At 37.6% G+C, this 15,357-nt stretch overlaps 2 protein-coding genes across 3 annotated transcripts; both read right to left on the bottom strand.

Annotated features, from left to right (window-relative positions):
- Positions 1-573: 573 nt before the first annotated feature.
- On the bottom strand, positions 574-6,280 carry kdf1b (keratinocyte differentiation factor 1b). Of its 2 annotated transcripts, none has more exons than XM_056264847.1 (4): positions 6,222-6,280; positions 4,395-5,325; positions 3,877-3,945; positions 574-1,298 (listed from the first exon to the last, which is right to left on the bottom strand). In XM_056264847.1, exons 2-4 carry the CDS (start codon positions 5,245-5,247, stop codon positions 1,219-1,221), a joined length of 1,002 nt encoding a protein of 333 aa, XP_056120822.1. In that variant the 5' UTR covers positions 5,248-5,325; positions 6,222-6,280; the 3' UTR covers positions 574-1,218. The 2 variants fall into 2 exon arrangements, with proteins under 2 accessions (XP_056120822.1, XP_056120821.1); XM_056264846.1 differs by lacking the exon at positions 6,222-6,280 and adding an exon at positions 6,030-6,163.
- Positions 6,281-6,827: 547 nt separating this feature from the next.
- On the bottom strand, positions 6,828-9,969 carry zgc:175136 (uncharacterized protein LOC100136863 homolog). The gene is made up of 5 exons (XM_056264839.1): positions 9,899-9,969; positions 9,743-9,795; positions 7,934-9,664; positions 7,688-7,844; positions 6,828-7,034 (listed from the first exon to the last, which is right to left on the bottom strand). The coding sequence occupies exons 1-4, from the start codon at positions 9,919-9,921 to the stop codon at positions 7,714-7,716; spliced, it is 1,938 nt and encodes a 645-aa protein (XP_056120814.1). The 5' UTR covers positions 9,922-9,969; the 3' UTR covers positions 6,828-7,034; positions 7,688-7,713.
- Positions 9,970-15,357: the final 5,388 nt, after the last annotated feature.

Genomic DNA, 15,357 nt, shown 5'->3' with positions numbered 1-15,357 from the left:
ATGCGAGTACAACTGATTTCTGTGTTGAACACAGTGCATTTACTCAATTCTGATGATGTCAGCTGTCTTCACTGAAGGCACATGTAAAATATTTTAATTTAGTTAGCGTACAATTTTTACCACGTTTTTGAGCAAAACAAGCATCCTATAAACCATGAAATAAATTTCTTATAAAATCCATGTTTACCAAGCAACAAAGATTTTTTTCAATGATCATCACTAAAGCAACCCTAAGGGTCTTACATAAGAGAATGATTTTTCCTAACAAATAACTCTTGCAACAGTGACATTCACATTAAGATATACATTGAATTTAAACAAGTAACCAATTAAATGCTATCCTAGACTTCGCGTATGGCAAGTGAAGTGCATATATAGTTTCTTTGTACATTTAAATAAGCAGGTCCATTTAGCACTCTTCAACATTCATTCATTCCGGCTCAAAGCATTTTGTTTGGTACAACAAACTTCACACAATCAAACCTTCACTGAAGAGCCAACATTTGACTAATACATTCCTCAACTTAACAAATAAGCAATAGTTCACTATTTATGTATATATATATATATATATATAAAAAAAAGTCTTTATTTATTAACCCTCATGTTGCTGCACACTCTTTCTTTCTTCAGTGCACCACGAAAGGTGAATTTTTGAAGGATATTCTGGCCAATCTTTGGGGACTCGTGACTCGTTCCCTATTTTACAAGTCTTCAAAAGTAATTTTTTCTTGTGTGTATCATCAACGGCATTGCTTTTTGATGTGTTTCAAGTAAGAAGGAAAACTGGCATGAGGGTGAATAAATTATGACCGAATTTCTGAATGAACTAACTCTTTAAAAGGCAGAACTGAGTGGAGAGTTAAATCACGCTACAGTATATGCCCATCTGTTGGCTATAAAGAGGTCAGATTGTTTTCTATTCTTCATTCTCAGGAAGTCAAGCAAAATGTGCTGGCTTATGTTTTCTGGACAGCAACATTGAGATACTTCACATATCCATCACAAGAGACCAAAGAACAAAAATGTGAAGTAGAAGCATAAATACAACTAGCTCTTCAGATATGTTCACTGCCCATGAAATCACAATTTTCAGGGGTATACTTCTAAAATCATCCACTGACTCCAAGCCAGAGGACACATTTTTCACAGAGATGAAGTATTCAATGTTTAAGGACGTTTGGAAATAAAAAAGATGTATGATCTGAAGGAAAACTCTCACGCCCGTATGCTGCTGGGTAGTAAGGGAGTGTCCGATGTGATCGGCACACCAGTTTCCTGGAAACTCGGAGAGAATGCTGTTTGGAAAGAGAGAGGGAGAGGGAGAGAGAGAGAGAGAGAGAGAGAGAGAGAGAGAGAGAGAGAGAGAGAGAGAGAAAGAAAGAGAAAGAGAGAGAGAGAGAGAGAGAGAGAGAGAGAGAGAGAGAGAGAGAGAGAGAGAGAGAGAGAGAGAGAGAGAGAGAGAGAGAGAGAGATTCAAATTAAAGCAAATAAATATGCAATTTGATCTAGTCTCTTTATGGGAGTCATTTCATGAGAAATAGAATTTTCATTGATCTTTTAAAAATAAAAAAGTGTTCAATCGACCCTAAAAGAATACTATAGCTTTCCAAACCCGAAACATCCACTTCATTGGGGGAACAAACACACGCACGGGGGCAATTCTCATTGCTTCATAAAATTAAGGTTAAACCACTGTCACATGGACTATTTTAATGATGTCTTTACTACCTTTCTGGGCCTTAAAGTGGTTATGACGTTGCTGTCTATAGGGGGGTCAGAAAGCTCTAGGATTTCATCAAAAATGTCTTAATTTGTGTTCTGAAGATGAATGAAGGTCTTACAGGTTTGGAAACGACATAAGGGTAAGTAAATCATGACAGAATTTTCATTTTTGGGTGAACTAATCCTTTAAGTAGTTTACCAAACCTTGTGCTGTTCCTAGCTGTGTCTCTCAGCCACTGCTCTGCATATTGTTTTATTAATTTGTTTATTTTATGACTCTTTCACAATATAATGTGTTTTTACAAGAGGTTGTTGAAGGATGGAGCAGTTATGAACTACATCCCTTGTGAAAAAAAGAAGTGTGCTTAATTGTATTGAATGTGCACTTATAATTTAGATAAATTTTCACTGAAGTGCATTTAAAGCAAGCACATTTTCATTTAATTGTAAATCACATGCAATTAAGTGTCCAAAAACATTGTTCACACTTACGTATATTCTTTCTTTAAGTGTATTATTTCCGTAATAAGAACTGTTTTTAAAAAAATTGGTAGTGTACTGAAGGGTTGACCTGACAGAAAACCCACAGCCTGTGAACAAGCATCTCTTTGCATTTGCATCTCATTTCACATGTAAGGAGGATATTTACATAGTCTTGAAAAACAAAAAAAACATGTAGTTTATTTTTTGAGGGGGAATGTGATTATGTGATTATAAGTGTTGAAACACAGGGGAAGATGATACAATTTAAATGATAAACTATGACATGGCCCTGCCGGCAGAAAACATAAATTTTGAAGTAATAAATGTGTGCACTTAGAACGACATGCTGAAAGTTATTATATTCTCAACTTTATGTTCCCACAAATGTTTATATAATGGCATAAAGGCAAAAAATCCAGCTATTGCTTGCCAACAATGTAGAGCATGAAAACAACATCAAGCAAAGTGAGAGGGAAGAGTAAACCACCACTGATGAGGAAAAGAGAGACATTCAAATTCAGAGGAGTGTAACCGATCAGATGGCTTCCAGACAAGAGAGCATTGTTTGTGACAATGTGGTTGGTTACATCACAAACCCCTCAAACTCTCTCTCCACACACCCGTCTCCTTCTCCCAGAGCTGATGCAGGCACTCAACAGCCTTTAATTTAGGCAGGGAGAGGCTCACAGCACAGATACGCTAACACACAGAACCAGCTTGAGCTGCTAGCTAACTAAATTAGCATGAGGTTAAGCCAAGGTCTTTGCTTAGTTTTATGCAAAACAAATTGTGGGTGAATCTCATGAAAGACCAGGTCACATTGCTCCCCAAAATCAAACTAAAAAAAAACTTGTTTAGGGTATTAGGACCATTGATTTTTCACATTGCAGTATTATTTTAATACTAAAATAATAATAATAAATGAATAAATAAATAAAATATTCACATTACTGTAATGTGAAAAGAAAACAATAATACATTATTAACATTGTAATGTACACTACCGTTCAAAAGTTTGGGGTTGGTTAAAGATTTTTTTCAGATGTTTTTTATTTAAGTTGTTCATGCTCAACAAGGATGCATTTATTTGATAATAAAAACAGTAATTATTGTTAAATATCATTACAATTTAAAATAACAGTTTTCTATGTGAATATATTTTACAATGAAATGTATTCCTGTGATGGCCAAACTGAATTTTCAGCATCATCACTCCAGTCTTTAGTTTCACATGATCCTTCAGAAATCATTCTAATATGCTGATTTGCTGCTCAAGAAACATATTCTATTATTATCAATGTTGAAAACAGTTGTGCTGCTTAATATTTGAGTGAAAACAGTGATACATTTCCCCCTAAGATTCTTAGAAATAGAAAAGCTTTTGTAACATTATAAACATTTGTCTTCCCTTATTAATTTAATGCATCCTTGCTAAGTAAACATTAATATCTTTAAAAAAAAACAAAGGAACAACAACTTTTGAACAGTACTGTATTATTTTAATATCAATACTTAAATTGCTTTTATACATAATGGGGATTTATGCTGTCTTTAAGACTGATTTTGGGGTGAAATGCATTCTAGAGATATTTTCGCATTGCCGTAATCAGGTTTTTGTGTTGAGAAAAGTCTGTGTAAACAGTTCATAAAATCAAATTCACTACTCACACTGGTTACTGTTGTTGCGTAACTTCCTGGCTTCTATGTCATCGGACCGCTCCATGGAAATCTGCAACTCTAAACAGAGAATAAAATAGGTTATTTACTGAAGTCGGCATGAAACGGAAGTTGCAATAATCTTTTCTTCCCTATTGTGGTGTATATCTGAATGAAACAGCTTCTCGGACATGAAAAAATGTAGGGAGTGACTAGATTTTGTCCATCTGGAATTGATTGGATTGTTGTGGTTTGCTATTGCTGTGATCTCATGTGAGTGACATGTTGTCCCGTTCTCGCATCAGTAAACAAATCATCAGAGAAGAGATCATTATTATTTTGATTAAAGATTATGAGGGCACATTAACAATAAAAAAATAAATAATGATGTCATGTGCATGGATAAATCATCTATAATTCATGGTGACGTTCAAATTTGCAAGAGGCCACTGAGAATGAGACGCCGTATATTTCACAAAGTTCAGGACTAGACATTGAGCAAAAGAAAGAGAAATGTTGTTGCCACCCACTTCCATCACTCATGGAATTGAAGCTGCTCTTTTGGCTGTTCTTTTTGCTGTTCCAGGTGTCATTGCCGCTGTCCCGCTGCAGCTCCTGCGGACGAATTTGGGGCTTCTTCTTACTCTTGCGCGTACTGATGCGAACAATCTCTCGCACAAGCCTGCACTCGGCCTCCTTCTCCTCCATGTTGTGTTCCTGCACGATATCCGAGATCAGTTGACTGATCTCCCGGGAACGCCGCAGGAACATGGAGTCCGTGGTACACTTGGCCAGCTCGTTGATCTCAAACTCAGAGAAGACCTCCATAAGCTTCCGGGTGATGAGTGTGTCCACATCTTCTGTCTCGTTGCCATTGATAAAGTCATCGTCCCGTAAGCTACTGAAGTAGACTGGACTGTCCATCTCTAATTTAGAAGTGGAAAACGACACACACTCCTCATCTTCTTCAATGACGGATGTGTCCACCTTGACACCACCAATACAGACGTCAGGATAGAAGCCATTCTCAACCTGTGGAGGACTTGACAGAATCTCCACCGGTGCGTTAGGAGCTGCGCTCGAAATGAGACAAGGCAAGTGCCGACATACGCGATACAATCCACAAGTCAACACGCTACAAAAAAGCTTCCTGCAGCTACCCACGGACGCACAAGGTCCGCACATACACGTCCCCGAAACGGGCTCTTCTTTGGCAGGGAGAAAGCTTACTGTCTCCGGCCCAGTCGTATTTCCATTAGCATCCTTGTTGACTTTGTGCCTCACTCCAATATGCTGGATCTCAACCTCCACGGGGTCGACAGATCGTTCTCGGTATGGCCCTTCATCAATGGGACCACTGGTCCAGGACGGGGTGCTCTCCATAGGGACAACACTCGGCCCAGACCGTCCTCTGGTGGCTGCTTTTTGCAGTTACCTGATGCTGGACTGTGACCTCAGGGTCTGTTAAAGAAAAAGAAAAACATAATGGGAGAAAACTGGGAGGGGGAAGAAGGTTTTACCTTACACTTTCAGTCTCAGTAACAAAACTGCAGCATACTGTCCCAAATTTCCTTTAGAAATGTAAACCAACCAGTTTAAAAGCTTTCTTGACTGTTGTTGTCATTGTTAATAAGATAGTGAAAGTAAAACGTTCACCTCAACACCATCAACACATAGAATCTAAATGTTCGTAGTGTAACATAAAGCCTTATGAAAGTGAAAAATATAAAGTAAAAAATTATATATTTTAAAAACAAGCAAGTTGTAGACTACAGATTTTTGTTCTACTTCTGGAACAATTAAACTTTTAAAAGCAGTCTTAGTCTAAGTAAATATTTAAAAACATAATTATTTCCAACTTAAATGTAGGCTAATACAGATTTAGATCACAGCAGATTAGACAATTTAATCTTTGTGATGCAGAGTAAATTGCATCCATGCAGTTTAATATTAATATCTAGGCCGCCATTGATTATTTACAAATTCCGAAAAGATACAAAGTTCGCACTGTCCCCAAACAAACATGCCGCATTTATCTTTCAAAATTCAGTCAAATGAACGATACGAGGTTTTAGGAACTAACTAGTACGCTACTGTGTAAAACACTGTGTACAACATCAGAACATCTTGAGTAATATTAATACAAACTTTGTTAGTTTACTCACAACATATGGGGGAAATGTCGAAGTCTGACGAGATTCTTCCGGAAGTCCGGAGAGCTCAAAAAGGTTACTCGACTTAGATTTCAATATTACTCCACAAATATACAGCCGGTTCTCATTCAGTCGTCCTCAAACTGTATTTAAAAAAAAAAGAGCAAAAGGTGAAGAATGATTTGACCGGAATGCTCGTCGTACCTGCTTCTACAAACAAGTAGATCTCGCAGGCTACCTGATTCTACAGGTACATCAGGACATGGACACAAGTGACGTCACTTGAAAAGTCTCACCCATTGTTTCATTGACTGTAAATCAGATCAAAAGACGTTTGCAACCAAGTGTACACGTATATTTGAATAAAACAAAGTTAACCTTCGATGTATTTTGAATTGGATAGTTAATCTACATTTTATGATAAGGTAACGCAGCGCTGAGATTTTTTAACCAACAGATGGCGTCAACGCTCCTCTACAGTGAAGTGGATTAACTTTTTCTCCTTCCGAAGTAGGACTAGTAAATAATTTAGGAATAAATAGCTACAGGCCTATCTGCAGCCAATTTTACCACACCAAACTCTTTACTTGCATTTCTGCGGTATAGAGCTTCCAACAGCAGCTGTGGTGATGCTGTCATTAAACAGCAAGAACATAACCAATTTCTTCTATGCATTGTAAGACAAGTAGCCCGTCTTAGTCGGACAGACATAAGTATTCAACTCCAAACATGCCCATTCATTTATGAAGTCAAATGTCACATTTATATAACATTTTTGACAGGATTTGGAAAGCATTAAACAGATTTTGTGGGTTTAAAGTCTTTATTAATATGAAAATGTACAGTCTTCGAAAAGGTGGTGAATCAAGAGTCATAAATTGCCAAGACAGTTTCCTGTGTCCACAGTTTCTATGATCACTGAACAGCAACGCACTGGATCAGTCAGAGCATCCTATAGTCCTTGCAGAGACCAGAGCCTGATGACTGACAGCCTCCCCAACACACACCTAATCAAGGCTGCAAGAATTTGAAAAACCATTAGTGTTGACATTCGAGAATAATGCAAGTATGCTATTAAAAACAAACGAAGGTTTTCACTGGCTTCAATGCCATGTTAGGGGCCATGTTCAAAAAGGTATAGGCTACTAAATTTCTGCTGTACGCATTTTCTACACAGATTTTCTTTATGCTACACGTCGAATACCCCAATGACCTACTACAGCTGCCAAAAAGTAAAGATTTTAGTATGTCATGTGGAATACTGTACATTATCAATATTGCTGTTGTATTGAGGTGTGAAATTTCAAATACAACTGGACTAAATTGAACTTGTGACAGTTTAACTAAATTGTGAAATCCATCTGTAAAGTTGTGAAAACGAGCATTCAGCGGTTTGAAATGTTAAATCGCATTATACAGTTACACAACTGTTACCAACTATATAGTGGTCATATAGTACACTGCATGAATGAAGTAAACTACAATCATATTCTGAACATAGCCACAAACATCCCGAATTACAATTAGGAAATGAGACTGCCCACTAGATAAAGCAAAGACAGATTGCTGGGATGCTGTAATAACCATGCCACTTTTGGACTACAGTATTGCTTGCAGAGTGCAGATCACTTGCTGGTAAACACCAAAACAGACAGAGCAATTGTACTTACTTTATGGCAGACGTAAAGAACTGCTTCTAGATGGAGAGGTTCACATCCTGGAATTTGACTAGGTCCTCTTGACCAAGACCTGCAGGGCTATTTTGGGTCACCTCACATTTAGGAGCTGTGGATTCCAGCCTGTTAACTTGAGGCTGGTTTTGTTCAGCTGTGGCAGAAGGAACAATGTTATTTTCTGACTGAAAATCATATTTTAAACATGCAATGAGATTATGATTGCGGTGCACTTGAGCAAACCTTGTCTGTAGTTGCTGGAAAGTATAGGAAGAATCCTTCGGATGGAACCTTGGTCAAACTCACTTGGAATTGCAGTGATATGCCTAGTGTAATCTGTATTTCCTTGAGATACAGTGAATTGGCTCTGGACTCCTTTGGAACCATGATATCGAGGAGCTGAAGAACCAATAGGCGTATGTACATTTTGACCTGGCCTCTGGCCCATGGAACATGGAGGGAAGGAACTTTGGAAAGCACCACTGCTAATGCCACCAGAAGCCCGTTGGTTCTGAAAATTACCAAAGCTGCTTGTGGGTGGTTTATTAAGCCGAACACGGACTGTATTGATCTTATTAGCTCCAGCAATATTGGGGTTAGTGGCACTGAATCCTAATTCACTTCTAGAAGGTTTTGAGGGCCTAGAATTTGGTTTGTATGAGGTCCCCTTCACAGAAGAGAAGGAAAAGCTAGGATGAACTTTGGGTTTTTTGGATTCTGGTGTACTTTGAACATTTGTAGGACCCTGCATTATCCTGATAGCTCCAGAACTGGCAATTGAGGACTTTGACACATTATGTTGAGCTCGACTTTGAGAGGGGTACATGGGCTTATAGTTTTGACTAGGCTGAGCATGGAAATTGTAGGTCTGTTGGAATTTGGGGAGAGTAGCTTCATAGTGAGGTGGTAACTTGTTTCTATGAGCACTTTCTGGGGGACTGAGAACCACCTCACCAGAGCTGGTAATTGGAGATTTATCAACGTTGTCTCTGCAGTCATTTTTGGAAGGTTTTCTTAGCGCAGGACTGGGACTGTATGGAGTACCACTCATTGAGTAGTGAAGAGGTTCATTCCATGACTTGCCCTGACTACTGGCAGTCAAATCTCTAGAGGTCTGACTGGACTGATAGGGGTCAACATGACTGGGAACAGAATCTAGGCGCCCACGACCTTGAGCACTTCCTCCACTCTGAACTACAAAGACTGGCCCCGAGCTAACAACTGAAGACTCGAGCTCACTGTACTGAATTCCACTACTAGAGAGTTTTCTTGGATTTATACTTGAATACACAGGTGTTCCCTTCAGCAATGGGCCATAACTGCTACTGGCTGTCTGGACTTTGTTAGTACTTTGTCTCCCCTTAGATGAACTATGCTGAGGGGACATCTGACTTGAGCTAGAAGTTAATCCATGATTTGGGTCTCTAGTAACTTCAGAGTTGAACTCATGGCCAAATGCATTTTTATGAGCATTCACTACAAAGATCCTGCTAGATCCAGATGTTCTAGTATAACTAGATTCACCTCTAGAGGGTTTTAAGGGCTTAGGTTCAGGTACTTTTAGTGTTTTCATTAAGGTGGACCCACCCTGATATGAAGTAGAAGCAAGTCGGCCACTAGGCTGGACATTTTTGAAGGCATCAGTAGCTGTACGAGAGCCATATTGAACAGAGGGTTGTCCAAAACCTGACCAGTCATATTTTGGAACAGAAGCAGAAGGCTTAAAGTTAATCATATTTTCTTGATTGTCACTTTTAGCTGGAGTCTGACAATCTTTTGAATCAGATCTTATATTTGAGCCTGCAACTAATCTCCCTTTATGATAATTGTAACTTCCATGGGCACCTTGATGGTGGGGCAGGTGAACAGAACTGTAGGCAGGGTCATTCCGACTTCCCATTTGTTTCACCTCAGGGACAATCACTGGGAAAATACGAGTTGAAACTCTTTGCACATTAGCAGTTGGCATGCTCCCTGTTGAAAAAAATAAAGTACACAAACAGCATGAGACTGCAATGTTTCAGATAAATATCTGAAGTGTGTTAGGCCTACCTTCATAATTCCCCAAACAGGTTACACAAGCAGGAAACAAGGCAAAAAGAATTCTGGGGCGAAAAAAGCAAGTCAACCATTTGGTAGAGCAATGTACAGGTTCAGTCAGCTTTAGACCAAAATAAAAAACTTAATTTCAGGAAATTTAGAGCTCACCTTAAGCAGTATCTAGAGCCCATTGTTAAATAAGGCACCACCAGACTAAGTAACCAGCAACTTCTGTTACAATCCCCTCACTTGATGATAGCATATGAAGCTCAATAGGAATCTCTTATACACCCCACTCCTTACCTTCAGCCAATCAGCAATCAAAATACCTGCAAGTTGCAGCTGTTAACAATAATCACATCACTTGAATGAAATGAATGATCATATCCCTGTTTTGACTATGCCTGCCAATTAAAATAATATGATAATAATAATAATAATAAATTAAAATGAATTACAACTAATTTCAAAATGTTTTGACAGGTAACATAAATTTAACTTTATATGGTTAAAATGAAAAATTTTCAACAAAATATTATTTATTTTATTAAACAGTTAAATTTACCTGAAGATGTTAGGTTATACCAATGGCAATCATGTTTAAGCGTTACATCAGGAGGAAATTGCTGACAATTTGTATTTGTTCTCAATGCGCTTGAACCTCTTTACAGGGTTTCTATCCTTTCTGACCAGTGAATTTTCATGACAGTTATTTAGTTTTTCATCACTATGAGCTCACATCAATAAAATACAATGCCTTGCCTTTTCCATGCTGAACTTGGTAAAGAAAGCAAAGCAGAGTTGATATAATTGATCATATTTATATGGACAACTAGCATTTTGTGTTAAAGTTCAGATTGCAAAATATTCATTGTGTATAATATACAGTAATGGCCAGGCTCCACATCCACTATATTATGAAGCGAGTGCTTTCGAAGAAGGAGCTTCTAATGCATCAAGCTGAAGTACTGACATGTGTTCACAGCATGAGGTTTCATACCTTAAGGGGGTATGAAAGCCATTAATGCAGTCTAATACATAGCCTTCCCTCATACCCTCATACCCACATGCATACACGAACCACTCTGACAATTTCCCATTCCCACCAGTGCACATTTGATAGATAGGGATCATTACTGTCATTCCTGCAGTCAGCAGGAAGGAGAAGCATTTGTCTCCTGATACCAGGTACTTTAAAAGGTGAGGAGATCTGTCACACCGTCCTACTTTTCCTTGGCATGTCATTTCATCCTTTACATTGTCCCTCATTTATTCCTCCAACCAGGGGTGAAGAGGGAATGTTGGAACTGAGTAATTTCCTATATATTAACAGAATACCACATGAGCTCTTCACCTGCCATTATTGATAGTGATGCGACTGTGTGACCTTTACATGGAGCTGTGATTAAGAGTCAAGTTTACGATAAAATGTATGAAAATAACTTGGTGACTGTTAATATAGGGCACTTTCTGCTTTCTGTAGAAAGGAATCGATGAAATAAATGCCTGATTCCTGTTAAGATCTGTTTAGAAACAAATGAAAAAGGACACGCAGGTTTTTTTTTTCTTGCTAGCATCATCAGAAATCATTATTGTGACACAAATAAAGTGACTCGGTATGGAAACAATGAATAGAAATGAAAAAGTTTTTTTTTCAACAGCAATGAGCCTCATTAATCAGAAAACATGTATCCAGGAAAACACACTCTATCCGTCCTGCTCTGAATCCTTTGTTTTATCTGGCACTTATGAGGACATCTTTGAGAATAAGCTCCAGTAATGGCCAGCCACACTTGGCAAATTCCATCGTCAGCAGATTCTCCTTAGCAAGCAGTGACATACAGGAGAGAATGTCCCATTGTGTAGTGTGAATCTATTCATCATCGGACATTCAAGGATTCTTATTATAAAACTTGGACTAGATATTGTATTTCCCATCTTACATTCTGCACCACCACCACTATACAGATCTGAATTTTAGACAATTTAATCTTTAATCTTTAAATTAATCTTACTAAAACATGTTTAGGTCATATGTCACCCTAATAAATCGTACTAAACATTTTTTTCTCCATTTCATTACCTAATATATGTCCAAGTTTTTAAAAAATTGTTTTGTTTTATTTCTCATCATTCACTTTGGAGATTTTCACTAAATTCTCACTGTAAGAGCTATAATAGACTGTAACCTATAGTAGGGGAGACTGGAGATGGTTGTAACATTTTTGACATTTCTGTCTGCATTTTGGAGTTATTTTAAGCCAGTCCATTCAAAATGTCATTCAAATTAGTTACAAGTGTCAGCTATTAAACGTCACAAACAGAAAATGAGTGGTTGAGTTTCAAACATGGGGAGTGAAATGTTACAATTCACCCTAAAGTCCGGGTTAGTTGTAACACCATGGGGTGATATGTAACATTATGAAATAAGGATTATGAAAAGAAAAAAAAAGGATTTTGAAAGCTTTTTATTTAACAAAGGCCGATGTGTTGAGGCAAGTTGGAGCTAAACTCTGCAGGACAGTGGCCCTCCAGAACCGAGTTTGGACACCCCTGACCATAGGCATACTGAAGTTCAAAGATAACAAATAAATAAACAAAAAATGTACTTGGGGTAGGTTGTGAGATGTTTAATTAATGTTACAACTAACCCAGCGTCCTGTAGTCATGAACTAGCTCACAGCTAACAGCCAAAACATTAGCACTAACAACTTGCATGAAAACTTGCATATCTACATAGACACAAAATAAACATAATTTAACTTTTATGAGTTGAACTACAAAGGGAATTGCCATAAAATAAAGTAAAAAAAAGTTACTTTTCTACATCAAAATGAGATTTTCTGCTCTAAAATGTGCTGTGTCTGTCACAGGGCTTTACTTTCTCGCATGTGGATTATAAAGACTAAACTGAGGATGTGTGAAGTGAATCAGGCGATGTGTAACTTGGAAAATAAAGAAATTGGAAGTGTTTCAATTAACCTGTGTTACAACCATCCCCAGTCTCCTGTACTACTGTCATTTCATGGAAAAAAGCGGGGGACATTCTGTCAATATATTATTTTGTGTTCCAAGAAAAAAAAGTAATTTCAACATGGAGTACTAGCAGTAGACTACAAAAAATCTTACTTTGTTACTGTACTTAAATGTGCAATATGTAATAATTTTAATGTATTCATATTTTTTTTTTATATTGCCAATATGTGACCAGCTTGTAAAGAAACTTTAAAAAATGAGACCTTTCCTCACTTCCTATAGGTTGTCAAGCCTGTAGACTGATTTTTATGTGAAGGACATTTGTACTGAGAAAAGCAAAAGGATGTGACGTTTACACACACTCCCAAGAACCTCTATGACACATGAAACAAATGCTCGTTCTATGACACATGAAACAAATGCTTATACAATGTTCAGGAAAATGCCGAAAGAGCCATTCTGTACTGTAGTGTCAATGTGTCATGCAAAAAAAAAAAAAAAAAAAGGATTAATTTAAACTATCTCACATATTCAGATCTATAGTCTATAGTTTCAAATAAATTTTAATCAAACTATCATAATAGTGTAATTTTAATTACCTCATCTGTGGACATGATGCCGGTGAATTGTAGAGCTGGTGCATTCTGGTTGTGTGTTTATTTGTTTTTGAGAGGAAAGGACGCAGCACATATTTACATATTCATCTAAACATCCCTCTCAGCAGTGTGGACAACGTCAGGATGCTCGTTAATCGCTCCAAATGTATTTCCAATTTCTTTTTATTTCTAAGCGAAGAGCAAAAAAGAAATTTGCTGTGAATATATCGGGGTCTTGAATCATGTTCAGTCTCTTGTTACGTGCAATTGCTGATGCAGGTCACTTCTCTCCAGACCCCATTTTGTTTTTTTGTTTTTTTGCTCAAAATGTTACTTTTTTTATGAAACTTACCCATATTCAAGTGTTGATAAAAAAAGAATGTATGAAGCTAAAACTTTTTAAAAAAAATTTTTTATCAGAGGGTCTGTTCTTTCTTTTGATATATTGCATGTTCAGATATTCAGACAACAAAATATATTGGGGGACATGACATTTTTGTGAAAATTATCAAAAACGCTGGCGGTGGCTGGCAACTTTAAATAAAAAAAAGCTGGCGGAGAAAAAGTTAAAAACCAAGAACCTTTGTACTCTTACTCACGTAAAATTGAAAAGGAGTACTGGTACTTTTATTACATGCGACCCTGTAAAGAAAATGGCGAATGGATGGATATTTTTTTAGGGTATCTTTTACTCAAGTTCTTGATTTGTGTACTTTGTCCACAACTGATATTTGCACCCGCTATGGCTTGGTTCCCTCCTTCACTGTGTGTTTACAGTTTTTTTCAATTGCTTACACACTAAAATTAAAACTTTCCCACTATTAGCAAAACCTTACACTCAAGGAGCAAAACGCCAGCCTAGATTTGCACAATTGTAAGCACGTTGTCAGCTTCACCCTTTTTGCAAAACATTACACACAGTAATTTGTAAAACTCTACACACATTTTCACACCTTAGACACAGATAAGGATTGTGAGGTTACTTCCTTGTCATTACAAAGCCCCGGTTTGCCATTGACCACACTAATGAATGAATTGGATATGCACATCCACCAGGTGTGGAAGCACACATGTGCTAATTTGAAAACGCAGCACTCAGGTGTGCTATAAAAGGCAGCAGGTTCACCTGTCTTCAAGTTCACCTGTCTTCAACAAAAATGGAAGGAGCTAGAAGAAGATGAAGAAGAAGAAGAAGAAGAAGAAGAGTGAGAATAAGAGGGGGAGCTCAAAGAGGAGGTGAAGGAGGTAGAGGAAGAGGAGAAGGAGGTAGAGGAAGAGGTGAATGAGGTAGAGGAGGAGGAGAAGGAGGTAGAGGAAGAGGTGAAGGAGGTAGAGGAGGAGGCCCAGGTAGAGGAAGAGGAGAAGAAGGAGATAGAGGAAGAGGAGAAGGAGATAGAGGAAGAGCCCTAGGTAGAGGAAGAGGTAGAGAAGGACTTGAAGAGTTGATAGAACCTGAACAAAGAAGACGAGGACCAAATTTGACTCAAGAAATACGTGCAACACTTATTGACCATGTTATCAACAATGGACTGACACTGATGGAAGCTGGACAAAGAGATCAACCAAATCTCTGGTTGATACTGTAACTGAATAGTTACAGTATTCTTGTTGCTTTTACAGTAGTTTTTATCAAACTGTATGTAGTCAAACTGTTGTACTTCATGCAGTAATTTTTATTTGTCTACAGATTTTATTTTTTTCATTGATTTCTTTGTTGGTTGATTACTGTAACTGATTATGGTAAGAAATACTGTAAATAAATACTTGAAATATGAGTCTGCAGAAATCAGTGTTGTGCAGTGCTTGGCAAGTTTATAGTAGGCCTGTTTGTGTACATTCTCCCTATATCTCAAACTAATCATGAAGAATGTTGTGGGTTTGTCACTATTTTTTTTTTTTTCATCTAAATAATCTCTTACATAACAATGTCTGGCCAAAAATCTAGCACTTGCTATTTCCTAAAAATAGTTTTTTTACAAATGTGTTTTTTATTTATCACAGCCGTGTGAAACTGGCTGCAATATTGTCTGATCATTGAGGACTGTGTTGGTTAAA

The sequence above is a fragment of the Rhinichthys klamathensis genome, unplaced genomic scaffold (assembly GCF_029890125.1).
Source record: "Rhinichthys klamathensis goyatoka isolate OS25496 unplaced genomic scaffold, OSU_Roscu_1.1 h1tg000225l_1, whole genome shotgun sequence".
Classification (NCBI taxonomy): domain Eukaryota; kingdom Metazoa; phylum Chordata; class Actinopteri; order Cypriniformes; family Leuciscidae; genus Rhinichthys; species Rhinichthys klamathensis.
This window is presented reverse-complemented; position numbering and strand designations above follow the sequence as displayed.

What these genes read in the sequence shown, in the direction of transcription:
- kdf1b (XM_056264847.1), bottom strand. Translation starts at nt 5,247, where the DNA reads ATGGAGAGCACCCCGTCCTGGACCAGTGGTCCCATTGATGAAGGGCCA. An exon ending in CAATTCCATGAGTGATGGAA is followed by an intron (nt 3,946 to 4,394) that starts GTGGGTGGCAAC and finishes TTCTCTGTTTAG; the next exon opens with AGTTGCAGATTTCCATGGAG. An exon ending in ACGCAACAACAGTAACCAGT is followed by an intron (nt 1,299 to 3,876) that starts GTGAGTAGTGAA and finishes CTTTCCAAACAG; the next exon opens with CATTCTCTCCGAGTTTCCAG.
- zgc:175136 (XM_056264839.1), bottom strand. Translation starts at nt 9,921, where the DNA reads ATGGGCTCTAGATACTGCTTAAG. An exon ending in GGCTCTAGATACTGCTTAAG is followed by an intron (nt 9,796 to 9,898) that starts GTGAGCTCTAAA and finishes TTTTCGCCCCAG; the next exon opens with AATTCTTTTTGCCTTGTTTC. An exon ending in TTCCAGCAACTACAGACAAG is followed by an intron (nt 7,845 to 7,933) that starts GTTTGCTCAAGT and finishes CTTCTGCCACAG; the next exon opens with CTGAACAAAACCAGCCTCAA.